Source organism: Urocampus carinirostris, chromosome 9 (genome assembly GCF_059441175.1).
Source record: "Urocampus carinirostris isolate Australia breed hairy pipefish chromosome 9, RoL_Ucar_1.0, whole genome shotgun sequence".
Classification (NCBI taxonomy): Eukaryota; Metazoa; Chordata; class Actinopteri; order Syngnathiformes; family Syngnathidae; genus Urocampus; species Urocampus carinirostris.
Window position 1 is genome coordinate 11,258,151 of NC_142357.1, and position 19,115 is coordinate 11,277,265.

The 19,115-nt window shown below is 38.5% G+C and overlaps 1 protein-coding gene across 1 annotated transcript in view; it reads left to right on the forward strand.

Moving 5' to 3' along the window:
• The window catches only part of slc36a1 (solute carrier family 36 member 1), a 29,626-nt gene extending 12,088 nt beyond the window's left edge, over positions 1-17,538 (forward strand). The window contains exons 9-12 of the mRNA XM_088344529.1: positions 4,628-4,726; positions 4,804-4,970; positions 6,358-6,527; positions 15,649-17,538. Coding sequence (XP_088200655.1) covers positions 4,628-4,726; positions 4,804-4,970; positions 6,358-6,527; positions 15,649-15,902 — 690 coding nt within the window. The 3' untranslated portion in view covers positions 15,903-17,538. The remainder of the gene's footprint in view (positions 1-4,627; positions 4,727-4,803; positions 4,971-6,357; positions 6,528-15,648) is intronic.
• The last annotated feature ends 1,577 nt before the right edge of the window (positions 17,539-19,115 follow it).

Here is a 19,115-nt window from a genome sequence, read left to right on the forward strand (position 1 = left end):
CAGTTGTCTTGCTGCCTGGTGAAAAAAGCTGTTTGTGAGTCTAGTAGTGCGGGAGCAGAGGCTTCTGTATTTTTTTCCAGAAGGCGGGGGGAGGAAGAGACACTTTGCTGAATGAGTTGAGTCGTTGGCGACGGAGATGGCTTTGCCGGTAAGGCGGGTGGTGTAGATAACTTGTGCTCAAAGTGATGCTCTTAGACCCTGTTGCCCACATGTACAGCCTGAGGCCTCCGGGTTAGAATATCCTGTAGCCAGTCGCAAAGGGAGGTGCTGAGGCCTAGTATACCTAGTTTACATATGAGTTGTTGTGGCGTTATTGTATTATGAAATATATGAACAGCATTCTCACATATCTTTCTTGTCCAGGTGGGTGACATCCTCTTTGGATCGTTTCGCTTTATACGCAAACTGATATGGGTCCAGGGTGAGAGGCAGGGTGGATTTGATGTGTGAGATGACTAGTCGTTTAAAGCACTTCATAATGATTGTGTCAGTGCCCCAGGGCGGTAGTCACTGAAGCCGGCTGGTGATGATTTTTTTGGCACAGGTATGATGGTAGCTTTCCTGAAGCATGAGGGAACAGTGGGTAGGCTTAAGGAGATGATGAATATGGCTGTAAAGACATCCTTCAGCTCCTCTGCGCAGTCTTTCTGCACCCTACCAGGGATGTTGTCTGGACTAACTGCTTTCCGGGTGTTGATGGAAGTAAGTGTCCTCTTCACGCTGGCAGCGGGCTGGCACAGGGGCTGGTTGTGTGAAGGTGGTGTTTTCTGTGGGCTTGTTTTGTTCCTCAAAGCGTGCAAAGAAGCTGTTTAGGTTGTTGAGCAGGGTAGTGTCGCTCTCACCACTTTGCACTGCTGGGATGTAGTTTGTGACAGCCCGGATGCCTTGCCATAGGCCATGTGTGTCCTTGCTGTCCTTGAAGGGGAAGGCTCTCTGGTCTATATATATATATAATATATATATATATATATATATATATATATATATATATATTGCTTCCCTGATGCCATGGGAGAGGTTGGCTCTAGTTGTTCTTAGGCCTGTTTCATCCCCAGCTCTAAAGGCCTTCTCCCTGGCCCTCAGCAGCTTGTGGCCATCACCTGTCCCTTTGTCTTATACATACAGTTTCTTTCTTTATTTGTCTTCCGTATTGAACTCAATTATTACCCATCACCTGTTGAGCCCTTTCCGTGTTTGTAAACAAGTGTGACGTTGCCAAGCTGCATGTGCATTGTTGAAGCAGAATGGCAGGATTCATGTTAGTTCATAGCAGGCCATTCACACAAAAAGATCACAGATCATAGATAGGAATTAGACCTAAGATTTATGGCCCGAGCCCGAACCCGAACCCGAGGCAATTTCGGGCCGGGTCGGGCCTGAAATGTCAGTCATACGGTCGGGTCGGGTCGGGTTCGGTCCTGCTTTTTTTTTTTATTTTTTTTTTTTTATTTTTTTTTTTTTAAAATTAATTAATAATTATAAATATATGTTCATAAAAATATATACTTAAACTATGTATGGATACTAGACCAAGGAATACTTGTTATAAAATAAATAATTTGGATAAAACGGAGAAGGAGCTGTATTTGCTTTTAACGGAGCCAGAGCATGCTCTGTGCACGTGACGTGACGTGAATGCTGTCCTCTTAATAATCTTCCCCTCCGCAAATTCGCTTTATTTTGTTTTAAAGCGTATTATATAGAATACGATCGCTTTTGTCGGAAGCGTACATTGACGTTGGTGACATTTTCATCCGCGTTAAAAAACGCAATTTGTAGAATACGATCGCGCTTTATTGTTTAAATAAACGCGTTATATAGACTAGGATCTCCCAATTGTTATAATTAGCTCACTTTATTGTTTTAATAAGCGTTTTATATAGAATACGATCAGGGGGGGGGGGAATTTGCATAGGAGTCGGAAAAGGGCACAACACGTCAACACCCCCTCAATGAAAGTGCTGCGCTAAAATCTTAAGGACGTACTACTACTGCTGCTGTGGATTATGGCCCAATGATCAAGTCGTCAAAATGACGGACGCCCTTAAATGTTTTCGCTACCTCAAAAAAAAAACCCGTCAATGACAGATTGTCGCTTAATGTAACATCTGCAGTGCAGACACAGAAATATAAAAGATGTAAATGTTTATACAGTTTTATTTAACTTAGGCCTAGATGTTGTAACAAAAGGCAGAGTTTAATTTGTTATCATAAATCACCCCTCCTTATAAATAAAATATGTAATTTCGGGCCCCTTTCGGGCCGGGCCAGCAAATCCATTTAATTAGTCGGGCTCGGTCCGGGTCGGGTTTAATACCCCTCGGGCCTGCGTCGGGCTCGGGTGCTTTTTTTTGGCCCGATCTTACCTCTAATAGGAATAGCTTAAAGTATCACAAAGTATGTGCTAGCAGCAAAATAACAACTTTATTTTAGTCATCAAAGTCAACAACAAAAATCACGTTCTTTTGATCAGCGCTGGATTTGGAAAATTAAAAAATTGGCCTTGAACGTGCTTGAATTTGGCCGTGAAAAGGGTCTATAAACCCTCATCCAACCGTAAAGTTCAAGCTGAGAGAATGTGAAACAAAATGCTGTACGGATTTTACTCAAAAAATAGGGGTGCGCGTGATACATTAATACATACAGTAGTTGTTGGATAATGGAGTCCTTTATTGTAAATTTTGTTCTTCTTACATTACCACAAAGCTTTTACCATAAATGAAAGAGGACAAAACTGCTCTATAAAGATCTAGTAACGTGTGATCCATTAACATTAGTCACACTTGAAACTTACTTGGCTATAAAATGTTAAATGGATTTCAAAGTGCTCTCATAAAAAAGGTTTCTGCTTAGTGTGTACGCAAAGAGTGTTGGAAAAGGTGGTATGGAAAATATGTACCGGTAAATATTGAATCGTCTTTGTTTTGTCTTGTTTACTCGCAGTAATTAATTATCATATTTATAGGACGATATATTAGGTCTGTGATAAAGCATCTGGAGGTGTGGGTCTAAAGGGATTGCAATGCCATAAATGCATCAGGCAGCTGGTCAGTTTAAAAGTGGCCCGAGATGATCATCCCGTGAATGTTGTTTCACTAGGCAAATCATGAAGGGACACCGAGGATCTACCTTCTTGTTTATCTCTGGATGGACCATTTTTGTAAATTTTTAGGTGTCCCATGAAGACAGATTTATTTTGATTGCTACTCTGACATATCATTGTGTACAATTTGCACACAAGGGGAATACATCTTACAAATCATCCTCTTTGTACCGTAGCTCATAGCGTGCCTTTGCATTTTTATGGCTGACTATTATGTTTTGTTTATTGTTTGCGTGTGCCAAAAACCTGGGAAATCGAGAAGCAAGATTTTGATGGCTTTGTATGTCCAGGCCATGTGCGGATATTGGCAGTAGAGTTGACTTTGGATAACCTTGTAATTAAAAAAACTTTCATTATTGTGTTTAGCATATTCAAAACAAGGCTGGGAAGGTTTGGATCAAGCTTGTCCCTTGCGCATGAAACTATAACATATCTAAATTTATCATGATTAAGTCTTTTCTCAGCCAATGACGGTAAATGGAACTATCTATCTTTTGCAAGATTATCCTACAAGAAAATCACATGCTTTGAGGGTTGGTAAAAGTAAAAATGTATTAATAATAGGGTATAAAATGATTAGGCCAATGATTTAAAATGGGACATTTGTGAGTGTGAGCCATGATTTGGTGAATTTAGATGTGGTACGAAATGTAGCCAACCATAGGAGCAGTTTGACTGTGGAATAAAAAGCGCTTGCAAAAAAAGCAACATATGTCCTGTTTGAAAGTATTTTCCTCAGACCAAAAATATAACCCTAAGCAAATTTGTTTCAACTTTTATCTACTACAATATGAATTTTTAAATGTGGGGTGCGTTGTTTTAGGTGTCTTTAAAAAGTTGGAGGGGGGCCAAAAGGGGGGTGGGGATTACTTGTAGAGCGACTTTACACTCGGCTCATTGTTTTCTTTTAGTCTACGATTAGAATGGTCAAATTAAGAAAAGGGTTGCTTAAGACAGTCCAAATGCCCACCCAGACCCCGAAAAATCAGAAAAAATAATAATTTATCCGAGCGAGTCTAAGAAAACCACCTTCTTGCACGCGCCACATAAGCATCTTGACAGAGGCTGCAATGATAATTTCAGCCAGAAGATGGCCTCAGCATTTTGAAGATTTTCACCACCTTTGAATTCATATTCTTTTCATTTTTTTTATTTTTCTATAGTTTTTTCAGTTTTTGTGGTACTGCATTTTCTTTGTTACCAGTCAGCTCTCCCCAAAACACCTTGGTATCCCATGGATTTGTTCTGAAAACAGCAGTGATGGTTCTAAGTGATTTTCTATAGAATTTAAAAACGTAAATTTTGATAATATCTGTTTTCTAATTGTCATTAAAAAAAAAACTAACACGATAAGCGTTTTTACAGACATGATCAATTCTTAATAACTCAAAATACATCATTTTAGAATCTGCTTGCTATCTATATATGTAATCCAGTGCTCTTTTTTCAAGTAAGAGGATTTTGTGGTTCTCTAAACCTTTTGTAACTCCACTCCTAACTATAGTATCCAATTTTCCCTTCTAGCACATCAGATACCCTATTGACCTTCCGGTGGTGGGTCGAGCCAAAGACTACCCGCTCTTCTTTGGAACAGCTATCTTTGCTTTTGAAGGGATTGGCGTGGTATGTGTGGGACAGTCATGAACAAACACACACTTTTCTGCAAACAAAGTGTCAAACACTGTCACTGTTTTCTCCAGGTCCTCCCACTGGAAAACAAGATGCAAAGGCCACAGAGTTTCCCTGTGGTCCTCTATCTGGGAATGGGCATTGTTACCTTCCTCTACATCAGCCTTGGCACTATCGGTTATATGTGCTTTGGCCCTGACATCGGCGGCAGCATCACCCTAAACCTGCCCAACTGCTGGTAAGATGACGTCACAAATGTCTGCACGTTTTTCTGTCATTTACTTATGACATAAAAAGTGTTCCTGCCGTTTTCAACAGGTCTTTTGTGCTCTTGCAGTGTTGATCAAACACAGTAGTTGCCAAAAGCAAATGCTACTTGGCTTTTTGAGGAAAGATCAGGATCACCTTCACCTATCAAACCTTGTGTCTGTCATCGATCTTACAAGCTGTCCATTATCCATGTCTTTTGAAAAAATGTACTTCAAAACTTTCTGATCTCTTCCCAGGAGCACAATTAACAAGAGACAATATACAGATCTGTATTTAAAGGTCATTTGCGCACAAAAATATCTACATACATTAACAGAGGATAGATTTCTTTTAAAGGATTTGTTAGAAAGTAAGCCAAACCCTTGGAATTACTGTGCGTTCAACTGATTTTCCTTTGTCATGGCTGAACATTTGGGTTTCCTCTCCCTAAGTATGAAAGAGAAGGACTACCTACAGGATTATAATATGCATCACCATAACGGCTTCCTTCCTAGTTTATTCACTAGCGCTTTTACTTTATATATATATATATATATATATATATATATATATATATATATATATATATATACATACCCTATACTACATTTTTTTCATACTTTACTTCCTTCCTTCTTATACTTGACTGCTTTCTTCCCAACATTTCTTACTCAGTTTTCTTACTTACATACTCACCATTCTTACCTTTATGTCTTACTCACCATTCTTTCTTTACTTCTACTTTCATACATTGTTATTACTTTATTCTCTTACTTGTCTTTCCTACGTTACCCTCATTATTAACTTCACTTCTTTCCTTGTGTTTTGATTATTACATGCAATTTCTAGAGCTCGCTGTTGCTAAAAAACATGTCAGGAATAATTATTATTAATACGTGTTTATATTATCCATCAAAATTAAGGATATCGGGACTTTGGGTAAAATTTTGGAGTAACTTTTAAAATTATTTTTCATATGAACTTAATTTGTCTTGTACAGTTTAGAGCTCATGTACAAATGTTCAATATTGCAGCGCTTTGTATACAACATTTCTGTTCCCTAAACTAACGGCCAAAGTACTGTTAAAGGTAATACTTTCTCTGATTCAACAGTGATTCACTAAATGCCTTTAGCTCAAAAATATGACATTTGAAACAGGATTTTTTTTAATGGTCATAACCTTTGACTGCACTTATAGTGCCATATTGGTTGTAACAGGGAGCTATAGAAGTGGACTTCTTTTGGGATTTATTGGTAACACTCAATCAATTGTTCGGGTGCAATCTGACATATGGTTGCTCCACTAACGTTTTTTTGATTGTGGTTTGTTTTACTGTAATATGCCTCCCACTTTTTCCCTTTCATCTGTTTCCAGGACCTACCAGGCTGTAAAGTTGCTGTATTGCTTTGGCATATTCATTACGTTCGCCCTGCAGTTCTACGTCCCAGCCGAAATCCTCATCCCGTCTTTTGTGGCTCGTGTGTCAGAGCGCTGGGAGATGGCCGTTGACCTACTACTCCGGACTGTCCTTGTCATCTTTACATGTGAGTACTTGCTACATTTTGTCACTCATTTTTAAAAAAAACAATCAAAATCAATCGCAAAAGGGAAATAACATTGCAAAATCCATTTGGGTCCCTTTTGATTTGAGTGTACAGTGTTTACAGTTTATTCAGAGTGTCCAGGCAATGTAGATCAAGTCAAAACTGCGCTGTGAGATTCTGCACGTTGTTTTTTTTTAATTTAAATTATTTTATTTTAGCGATCAAGATAAGCCAACATTGAAAATACGTTGAAATTATGATCGTCTGTCCAGCCCTAGGTTTAATTAATCTGCGTTCCGGCTAGCTGTGTTAAAGCATACATTCGGCGGTCACACCAAAAATGTAAATTGTATTTTCTTTTGTCATTGACTCAATTCTCCTTAAAAGGGTGTCAGTTTTTATGCCTGTGCTAATTTGCCTGTCTGATAGAAGCGCAAAGAAAATAGTCTCCTTTCAATGCAGCATGACTCTGTATATGGAATCATAATTAAAGTTGAAAGTGATGAATGGAAACTGACACCAACACGCCTAACGTGGGCGATGAAATGAGAGCTTTTGGAGTGACGTTATTCCATTTACTCACTTTTGCTATGAATATCTTATGAATCCTGTATAAATCTGGAGCTTTTTGGTAATGAATTAGTTGCAATAAAAGTCATAAGCACCAAGAGACTTTTTATTTACTTTTGTTTAAGCCCGAATGATAAATATTGTGTTCATAAGCTGTGCATGCATGGTTTTATGTTGCCAATTATGTAAAGGTCCTCCAGTAATGTTCTGATGTCGCCCCACATACGACTATTAAACCATACATTTCCTCTGTGGCATTCTATGGCGATAGACGGTAAATTCCCAAAAGTGTCATTCCCATTGGAGACAATTACAAGGCTTAATTCAAAGGTTAGTATTCATACTAGTACAAATAAATTGCATATATTTTCAGCCAAGATGTTCTTGTAAGCATCATAGATTTTTATGTCAACTACAGCCAGCACTTCTAATCATTCAGCCTGGAAGTGAATGAATTTGGAGATGACTCATTGTTCACACACGCTTGAAATCTTAGTTTGAAACATAAAGTGGTAATCTCCTCAACTTGATTTTAATTCATAAGAACTTGAACAGTCAACAACTTTCAAGACACAAATGTACTCTGTGATCAAGGATAAGTGGTACTTGGGATAGGATAAAATAGTATACATTTATAGGATACACAGTTAAGGAATTTTTTTTTTGGTGTGAAAATTTAAATAGTTTCAATCAATGTGACATTTTGTTCTGAAATAAAATTTCAATTTTTTTTTTTTCTTAGGAATACCTAGAGACTATTCAAACAAGTGTTTGCATTTGTATAGATAAGAGGTAATGTGTAAGTAAAGTAGATCTCTTGTTTTGGATATGAGCTTGCAACCACATCACAACATATCCTCCCCAAAAAGTGAAGATGTCAAGAAAACAAATTTATGTTGTCTTAGAGCAAACCACTAATTATTAACGGCTGAGTGGTAATTTAAATAAACAACACCAATTGAAGTTAACTCGTGAAGAACACCTGGAAAATATATTTTTTTAAAGACCACACATAAACCCAATATTGACTGTCTTGTAACATTGTGAATTTCTTCGGGACAATAAAGGATTTTTGTGAGACAACCATGCATGCCACTGCACTCATGGACGCTAGTATGTTGTACACTTTCTGTTGCTTCAGCAAGCAGCGTAAGATATTTGAAACAACAAATTTATATGTTGGCTTTCACACTCGCATACTTCAAATTGGAGGCTAGCTGCACTTTTGAAATACTTGGATTACTCTACTCTCTTGCATTGGGCAATCCGTTATCAGATATCAAAACATTTTGAAACATGTCTTCCTTAATCAGGACAGCAAGTAATTAAAATTGTTGGGGAGAAGGAAAAGTTATCTGGCCGTGTCAGGTAGGGATATCGGTTTTCTGTCAGACACTCAAAATTCTGTGAACAGCCATCTTTTGTTTTTAATACTATAGGTTTAAGTGGAAGTTGAAGCTAGAGGTCTTGTTGGTGATAGGAAATAGTGGAAAGTTGTTGTAAAAGGATAGTGGGATGTTTGGACACGTTCTAAAGGATGGGCAGGGCACCTATGTGATGCGGCAGGGGTAAACCAGTGAAAGCTGTCGGGCCCTGCTGTTGAACAAAAGAGTGTGTTGTGTCACCCTGACCCGAGTGACATGGCTGTTTTCTTGTGTCCAGTTTCGGGACAAAAAGTATGACCAACTTAGGTGCCGAGGTGCCTAACTTGTTTGGGTGTTTGGGCATTTGGGTTGGCCTTGGTCCAAAAAGTTTTTTTTATTTATAATTTCACTGGTACCATATTTATTCTATTTGTGTATAAAGCACTTTTTTAACCTTAGAAATAACTCAACGTTTGGGTGTGCGTTATACACAAGTTTATCCATAAGAAACATATTGCTGTATTTGTGCAATTGACTAATCAGTTGAAAGATATTGCTGACGGCAGTCGCAAAACATTGGACGCAATGGGAATCAAACCCGGGTCACTGCAGTGAGAGCGCTTAACACCAACTACTAGGCCACCACTATACAGATTACACGTGAAAAGGTATTCAATTATTTCTAATTATTGGACTATATTTACACATGGACAAATGTTAGCGAATGGACAAAATTGAAAGTCGTCCTGTAAGATGCAAAATAAGCACAATGAGGAAAACAACTATTTATCTGATGATGAATTGAACTTGGAAGGACATCAAATTAATACATTGTACAATTTGTATCAGTATTGTGTTCTTTGTTTACGTTGACAGTAAATCATTTTAATCATGGCTGTGTGTTTTTAACAATGTTTGTCACTTACAATTCTCTGTTTGACCAAAGAAAAGTGATACAAAAGTTTATACTGTTTTCTTAATAAATCGAATAAAAAAGGTACATCATTGGATTCCTCATAAGTATACACGCTGCCATACAAATTGAGGTTTTTCTAAATTAAATTTGAAAAAAGTAAATAAATAACCTTTAAAAAAACACATCAGCTGTCATTGTCTGCTATAGCCGTCAATGGGTTCATTCCAAATATTAAATAAAGGTTGATGACTGTTCAACGCACACCAAGATACTCCTGGATTGAACCAAGAGTTTCGCTTATGCTTTTGATTTAATTGTTGAGGAAAATCAATCATGTGTGCAAACCCACAAACCCAAGATTTCCACTCTGCTTGAATTGCTTCACAGATCATCAGTCTTGTTTGCCCAATTTACATATGTCTGTCTTGAGCAATTCAAATAACACAAAAAACATTTTATTATTCTTAACTAACAACTTTTTTCAGAGTGTTTTCTCACTCCACAAAAGTATTTGCTTACTGAATGCATTGTTCCACCTTCTCTTAATAAACAGTCATTAAGGCAATCGTTGCTTATGAATCAAGGGCAAACCCGAGGCCCAAACGAGGCTCTCGAAAGAATCCCCCAACCCTAGCACTGCCTGCGCTCGCCTTGGGACTTTCCTTCATTAAGCCGTGATTGGACCCTATAGCGACTATTCACGCGGGCAGCGTTATGCACATGCATGTTGATAAGCCAATAAAAGGGAATAAATGCATACATGCACCACTTCACGTCCGCGGGTCATTCCGCAGGCAGCGCATGATTTAATTAGCACTGTCGTGCGTTGAATGAGGAGTTCACAAGACGAGCTGTGGGTCGGAATGAAGGCGCCCAGGGAACGAAGAGTGAAGGATGTGTCGAGATGCTTTTGCTCAAGAGTACAAAGTGCGACTGAAGCAGGGAATCGTTTTCAGAATGCAGGTATAGCGAATACCCCTAAGGATTTTGTTTGCTGAGGTGAAGAGGTAGTGAGTGGTGTTACAGTTACTTCTACTCGTGGTAGTGGAAACACAGCACATGCGCCTTTGATGGTTTGTTCTCAAACGACATTAGCCGTTTTATCCGTGTTTGCATATGGTTGTGGCCTGTCCCCACTTGATAGCCAAATGGATTGATGGTTCTTATCCAGAAAGTATTGCATTTCACAAACTCCCTGTAGAAAAGTGGTAGTGACCCACCGCTTAATATGGTAGTCACATTCATAGCTAGTCACTTGAGATGTTTGTTCACCCTAAGAAGTATTCCCAAATTCTAAAACATGCAAAATGTGAGTAAAAGTAAAAACAGCTATATATATTTCATCAGTATATAACAAGGGTCAGGAAACTTTTTGACTCGGAGACATAAAAGCAAACATTTATTACAAAAGCTTATTTCTTAGCATATTATATTTTACTTTGTGACGTTTAACAATTTGATAGAATATATGAAATAATAATAATGGCCGAGCCTGTGTCCCATATAAAAATACCACTTAAAATTTGTCTCTCTCCCGCTGTTACTTAAAAGGGTTAAGGCTCATTTTGACCATCATTTTTGTCATAAATTATAGTTTCAAGGTGCGAGCAAAGTTCTTTTGTGAAAATGTCACAAAATTCTGCAAACGAGGTTCCAAAGGTGCAGACAGCACTAGACGAGAGACAGAAGCGAGTGCTTGCGCTCTGCATAGCTTTGCCCAATCTGGAATGACATGGAGAAAATGTGTGGTCTAAATTTTGTCTCTGAGCCAGATGTACTCATGAAAAGAGCTCTATATGGCTCGCGAGCCATGCAGTGTTGAACCGGGGTATATACGTATTATTTTCCGAGATAATGTAGTTTAAAGACTGTATATCTTGTCTTTGTCATCCTAAATTTTGATGTCATTGGACCAGCCTCCTAGCAAGCCAGTTGCCGTATTGTTTTATGTAATAATCAGTTGAAGAGGTTGCAAGTGTTTTAAGCGAAATTTTGGTAGTTTTTGTGGAGATGCCTAGATGCCTATGCCCAGGTAGATGCATCAGTGGTAGAACAAAGGGGAAGCAGCCAAAAAGGGGCCAAAAAAAACAGCTACCTATGGGAAGCAAAATACAAACACAGCCTGGCTAACAGGAAACCAAGAAGTATATAAACACACAAAAATACACCTCTGTCACTATTTGTTTGACTTCATGTTGCATTTTCTTTTCATAATAATTTTTCATCTTCAATCCAATTACTCAGGTGGCGTAAATTGGTGCTCGTCTCCGCAATGTGACGCCGTCAGTTCACAATGATGATTAGAATTATAATCTGACAGTACAGACGATATTTGTATAAAAAAAATAAACAGAATTTTTAAAAATTGTATAATAATTGTTATTAAGAAAAATAACGTTTTACCCTGCGGATTTTGCCTATCATGGGCCCTTCTTGGAACGTAATGCCCGCAAAAACAATACTTGGTTTTGAGCTTTTCTGTTTCTTGTATGTATCACATGTATCGAGTTATTCAGAATCGTATGACAATTATTTCTCACTGCCTCAGGGTCTCAGTGTGAGACCATTTTGCAAGCTTACATTATAGGTCATTGTTTTTAAATGATTTTGTTCATATCTGTTGCAAAGTTTTGTTGTCATTTTTGTGGGAATCTTGATTATGCATCCCGTTTTTTTTTTTTTTTTTTTTGTGTGTAAAAAGACTGACTTAAATTATTCAAAAATCGTTTCAGGACATATTTGTATGGATTTATTCATGAAACACTGACTAAACAAGCAGCAAAAGATCTTTTTTGTCACACTTCACACAGGCAGCCCTACAATTTGTGGCAATCATGGCGGACAAGTGCGCTGTTTACATGGCCTCCGCAACCAGCAATGCACAGATTTTTCATATTCTTGCACATACATTCAATGTATGTGAAAATGTCAGTTATTTCCAATCTGCTGTAGAACTTGAATTACTTTATCAAGCTAAATAATACAATGGAAATGGGTTAAAAAACAACCTAAAAACACATTTTGTTTGATTATCTCCTCGCACAGCCTCCAACGATCCACTGGGAATTACTTTTGCTGATGATAAAATGTTTCCTACGTCCCAGTGTACTTGTAATCTTGTTATCAAGAAAAGCCATCTCGTTGATTTTATTATTACAGACGTGGTCCCGTCAGTTTTAATGTTTTTTCTGCAATTCAACCTACATTTTGAACATTACATCCTCTTGTTACATATACAGTATGTCACAAAAGGGAGTGGGCCCCACACATTTCTGTTGAGATTTTGTCATTAGATTTAATTTAACAACACTTTGGATAAACATTATTTTGACACAATGAAAGGTAGTCTGTGTAAAGCTTGTATAAGAGTGTTAATGTATTTTTCCCCTCAAAAACCCAAAATATAGTCAATAGTAGCTAAACTCCTGGTAACAAATGTGAGTACACCCTGAAGTAAAAGTGCCTGAAGATCAATATTTTGTTTTGCCAACATGATTTTGCATAACCACTTTATTCCCCCTGGTCATGGATTTCACCAGAGCCTCTCAAATTGCCTAGAGCACTCTTCCACTCCTCCATGACAACATGTCAGAGCTGGTGGATATTTGAGATCTTGTGCTTCTCCACCTTCTAATTGAGGACGCCCCAAAGATGTTCTCTTGGGTTTATATCTAGAGGCATGCTTGGTCACTCCATCCCCTTAGCCCCTTAAGAAAAGCCTTAGTCATCTTAGACGTGTATTTGGATTCATTGTCAGGCTGGAACATTGTTTCTTTTATTAAACATTATAATGAAATCTATGTGGAAATGCGAGGGGTGTACACACTTTTGTGACATACTGTAAATATGTCCTTTGTTGTATAAAGACAGATGTGTTTTTCATTAACCACAAACATAATAGCTCTTATGTTTATGCTTAGATTGGAAGAGCTGGACAGACTTTTTCATTTCAGTGAGTGTCCTGGATAACGTATTTGAAATGAAATGCATGAGGTCTAGAGAACAAACCGTAAGTTGTTAAAATGTTAAAAGAAATAAATGTCAGTTGTTAAAACCGTTTGATTTCAAACTGTGCAGAATCTGAAGTTCCTTTGCTACGGACTTTGCAGTTGACAACTGAATGTATTTCAGAAAATGCAGGCATAATATTTGCTTACTCTTCTACTGCTTCTCAGGAGCCAGGTCTTGGTTTACAGTAATAGAAAATGTTCACTAGAATTTAACTAATTACTTGCCTGGTTCTAAAAATGGACTGAGGTTTATTTATGGATTTATGTCTCGACTGACCGAGCATTGTACCTAGTTTGTTTTTAGATAGGGCATTTTTTTTCCCCAATGCGCAGTCTGCTCAGTAAATAATGTATGTATCCAATGATTGGGCTAATCGTTTCAATAGTCTGTGACTAGTTGAATATTGAACTGATCGTTAGTTGCCGCCCATAACCACAAAGTACATGAACTCTAGTGTGACCACTGCACACCCGTATAAATCTATATACATACATATTGATGTTTTTCATTTTTAGCATAAATTTCAGGCAGCGCTTACAACCGTAAAAGAGCTGTAAAATGTCACCTACAGACCGGGTTGATTGACTTTCTATAACGTCATTCGTCCATTACAGTTGCATCATTAGCCATTAGTGTAAAGTGGCCATCTTCCCTGAGATGCCAGCAGGATAAAAGAAAATCATTGATATTCTTCCTTTCTTTCTTTACCATGAAAGTCATTGCATGGACAAATTGTGCCATTGTCGCCTCCCGGGGGGCAGAGTCTTTTAACCACACTCCTATACTTATGCGCTTTGGCATGAAAGCCGGACTTCATCTCTCAAGCAGGGCCCCCCAATCCCCAGCTGCCTCCTTTTAGGCCCGGGATTGATGGGGAGAAAGTCTTAAACGTTTTTATTTTTGAAGAGTGTCCTTAGCTAGCTGTCACATAAAAGTCGACCTTGGTTTTGACGTGGGGTTTATTTGGCAGCAGTTTGCCATTGATTGCATTCAAAAGTGTCTTTGTCAGAGCCTGATAATGACTGTGTTTGTTGTAGGGGGCAACAATATTTTCCTTTGCGCATGCAGTAAGTACACATCTTATCTGGTCCAATCATCACTAAGGCAGGCTATGTGTACATAACTGGTGTTTACATATAATGTTAAAAGCAGCATTGTTTTTAAAATCGAATGAAAATCATTGAATAGTTGTTTTAAATCAGAAGACTTGACAGGCATTTTCATGTCAATTTATCCCTGCCAACACTCTAAACATGTAATGTCAAACCAACGGCCCGCGGACTGGTTGCAGCCCTTCGAATGATTTAATCAGGCCTGCCATTAATTTCTGAGTATATCAAAAACAAGGTAATTTTTACTTTTTTAAATAAATGCAAAACAAATGCTCTCTTTTAGCGTAGTTTGTATAGAGTGGTGAGTTTGTTCAGGTGTAAAACTGCACATACACTCAGCTCTTGAAACAAACCAGTTAACAAATTTAGTGGCAAACAAAATAATATTTTCCTCCCAAGTTTTGTCAAAAATGTGTTGCATTTAGAATAGATCACTTGTCATCCATTGTTGTAATACCACATATAGGGTAGAATACTAATGTAGGCTGAATGATAAAGCATAATACTGAAAAACAACGCCTAAGAATAAAAAGTCTGGACCCAGCCCCAAAACCAAACCGAGTTTGACATCCCTGCTCTGAACAAAGCATTGTGGTTACTATTATGTTCATGGGATCTTAATTACCGTAAATTCCGGACTATGGTGCGCAAAGGAATAAAGGCCTCATGTTCACAAGTGTGTCTTTGTACAAGCCGCACCGGATTTGAAACTGAGTGTTAAGCAGCCATAAGAGTGAACGATCTTATGTTGATATTTTTTTATGTTTAAAGCCCGGCGCGCGCCTGGTGCTAACCGCTGTTTTTATTTGCATCGTTTTTTTTTTTTTTTCTACTCAGAGTTGTTTGTCATCTGTTTTCGAATCATGTGGCCATTCTAAATTGCAATTACATAGAGGAGCACATATTTACTACACCAGAAAGAAACCCGAATGAGGACTGCATAAAATGTGAGCCCTCCTTTTTCTAGACTACAGCGCCAACCATCCTTTTGAGAATAGTGCCAGATTGTAACACAAAAATGGAAGTCATTTTACTTTGCTGCTGTACTGGATGAAATTGCATTTGCTTGTTATCGTTGATCCTTGATGATTAAAGGAAACCAGCACATTACATAAGTGTATGAACATCAAATTTTTGTATCTTTCCAGGCACCCTCGCTGTCCTGATCCCGGAACTGGACCTTGTCATCTCATTGGTGGGCTCGGTCAGCAGCAGCTTCCTGGCGCTCATCTTCCCTCCCATCCTGCAGGTTCTCACTTTCCATGTGGAGGGTTTATCGCCGGCCTCCTTGGCAAAGAACCTGGCCATAAGCCTGGTGGGCTTGGTGGGATTCCTAGCAGGAACTTACGTGGCCATCGAGCAGATCGTTGCCCGCAACACCTTGAAACGTGAGCTCCATTAGCCACGCTGCCGAGACTCTTATTTAAAGGCGGGTTTTTTTTATTCATCATCATGGTGAAGTGTGTGTTAATCCATGTTGTACGCTTCTCAGTTCGAGTTTGTTGACGTCTAGTCAAACTACCTCAACAAGGTTGATTTTATAATTTACCGGCATGCTTGTTTGTAAGTTTTATCGTTATTTACCCTTTTACCAGCACCCGATCAAGAAAACTCAAGACGCACTTTGATTTTTTTTGTTTGCCTTATCCAGAAAAAAAGGATGTTAAAGATAAGACACCATTGTTATAGTTTGTATTTTAAATGTAAAAAATGTGGGTTGTGCTTTTAAAACGAGAACAGGGACCAGTTTGAAATAGATCATTGGCCATGTTGTTGTCACGGTTTACCAAAGCTTTTTCTTTTTTCTTTAAATATTTCATGATAATGTACACATCAAACAAGCACCACATGGGATTTTAGTTGACAGTGTCAAAACTGCAATTTAGCAAACACTTTTAAAAATCCAGGTGTTGAAATTTAAGAATAATGTTGCCAAACCTATTTGAACACATCCAGAAGCACCTTGTTAATTCCTGCACACTTTAATACACTGTCATTTGAAAAGGTTAGGGTTGATGAAGGGATTAGGAAAAATATATGGAGATAGCATTGGAATTCCAGTTTGATCAGAAAGTAAAATTAATTAAATCAATTAATTGGGAACCTTTAGAGCCTATCTATGTGTCATACTTTTATTTTTTTTTAATGTGGCTCTATACTTAAAAGGGAGTTCAGTATTAGGCAGTAGTGAAGTATGGTTAGTTTTTAGGACGAATGTTTATATTGACTTGAGATTTGGGGTTAAGGATTACATTTGCCGTTAGGCTTCAAAGTTAAGTTGGGTTAGTGTTACGATTGGAGTACCATTGTGGGATTACTAGACGAATAAACCCAAAAAGATTCAAATTAAACACAACCCTGCAACATCCCTCTTCCATCTAATTTAATCTTTTTTTTTTTTTTATAATCCCATTTTATATTTTAGCTAGTATTAATAAAAGTTTTTACTTTCAAGAAGCTCATTTTTTCAGATAGTTTATTTTACGTGTTACTCACAAAAGACTGTCATTTACCTCGTTAATATATATATATATATATATAGTCATACATATACATATAACCCGTACACAATGTGAGATATCGAGAAAATACCACACACTGGATAAAGGCTATTTATTTTAGGCTTGGCTTACACAATGTCTTTGCAAATATTGTATTAAAACATTTTTATTGTACAATTAAAAGATGAAACACTCAGTCGCCCAGTATTACCCCTCTGATTAGGCTCAGCAAGATTTTTATTGGCCACAGTCGTTTTACACCATATTAAAGGTAAAAATACCCAGCTCACTACACATCTTTGACCAAAAGGTAATAATCCGTTTGAGAAATAAGTTCATGAATTTCACATACGTGCTCTGCTTTTTGTGTTTGTACGTGTTTAGATTGTTCTCAATCACAACCATATATCACATCATTGGATGTGTGTTTTTCAACTGTACGTTTTAGTCATTTACTTTGACGGGCAAAATTATTGTTGTTTATGCATTTCCATTTCCACTCCACCCTGGCTACAATAAAGGAGATTGAAGAATAAACATCTTGGGTTTTTTACGATTTGCAAAAAAGAAAATCTTAATCAGTGTAGACAATCCGTGTCCCACTGCGTGTCCAATTTAACTTCCAGGATTCTGTCTGAGTATTTTGACAAAGAAATGAGTAGAGAGCAGTTCTTAAGAGGATTTTACATTTAAAAAAACAAAACAAAATAAGAAATAAAGACCATTGTTTTTGTAGGAAAGGGGTGTGAATTGACAATAATGAAACTTAGCTGGAAAATGAATTTATACAGATATGGGATTTTCCAGTCCAACTAAAAGAGGGGAATCTTCACAGGAAATCTCTGTTCGGACGGGAACTAACTGGATTTTGCATGTGGTAACAGATAATGGTATACTTATCAGAACACCACGTAGAAATATTGCTGAAAAAGTACTAGTGGTATTTTTGTAAATGTTCCACATTTGTATAGCGCTTTTCAGGTCAATGAAGACCTCCCAAAGCGCTTCACAATGTGCTTCCCACTTTTCCCTTTTACACACTAACCGATAGCAGGGTCAGCCATGCAAGGCAACTACCTGCTACCGGGGGCATTAGGGATTCAGGGTCATGCCCAAGGACACTTCGACATATAACATGGAGGAGCCGGGAATCAAACCTGCGACCTCTTGATCCTAAGACGAGCGCTCTACCTCCTTAGCTAAGGGGCCGGTCACACAGACATTTGCGGCTGAATCACGGCCAGAAATTGAGGCGGACGCTATTGGACGCTTTGAGATCGCCATACAGACGAGATACAGCGGTGCTTAACACGCAGTCGGAAATTCGCGCGCGGGCGGCAGCGCGAAAAAGTTTTGCGCTGCTCAATTCTTCAGAGCGCGGGTACACAGCCTTTCACGAGCGTATCGAGGCTGAACCACGGCCAGAAATTTCTGGCCGTGAAGCAGACGCTGTTGGGCGCTGTTGGACGTTTTGAGACCACCATATAGACGAGATACAGCAGTGCTTTACTCGCGGTCGGAAATTCACACGCGGTTGGCCGCGCGAAAAAGTTTTGAGCTGCTCAAAAGTTTGAGCATGTGTTAAACCGCGTGCCGCACACGTGGTCAACACGAGGTAATGACGCGGAAATGACGCGGAACGACGTGCTCTGGCCGCGGCCAGCGCGTGGTTACACATGGGTAGGACGGGAAATTTCAGCGGGTAATCGTGGGTGGAGCATGGTAATAGCATGTTCTGCGCCTGTATCGCGGTGTTATTACGTGAAATTAGCGTGTTACGCGTGTGACAGTCAAACGCCTTTCTCCGCGTATATACAGCGCGATTTGCCGAGCACACGTCAGTCGTGCTCGAGACGTCAAGGGGGTGAACATGGATCCCCGTCAGGGTAGTGACCTCGTCTTAATCCATTTTTATTTCTTGACATTTCTTTTCAAGATAATAAAATAAAAATGATGCCATAGCTTGAAATCTTGATCTTCACGGGACTGTGTCTTGAGCGGTTATGATTTCTACAGCCCGGTGTTATCCGAGAAATGCATCCCTGCCGAGATTTGCATCCCCTCGCTACTACAACCACTTTTACCTCGTTTTATCTCACTTTTAGGGAATGTAA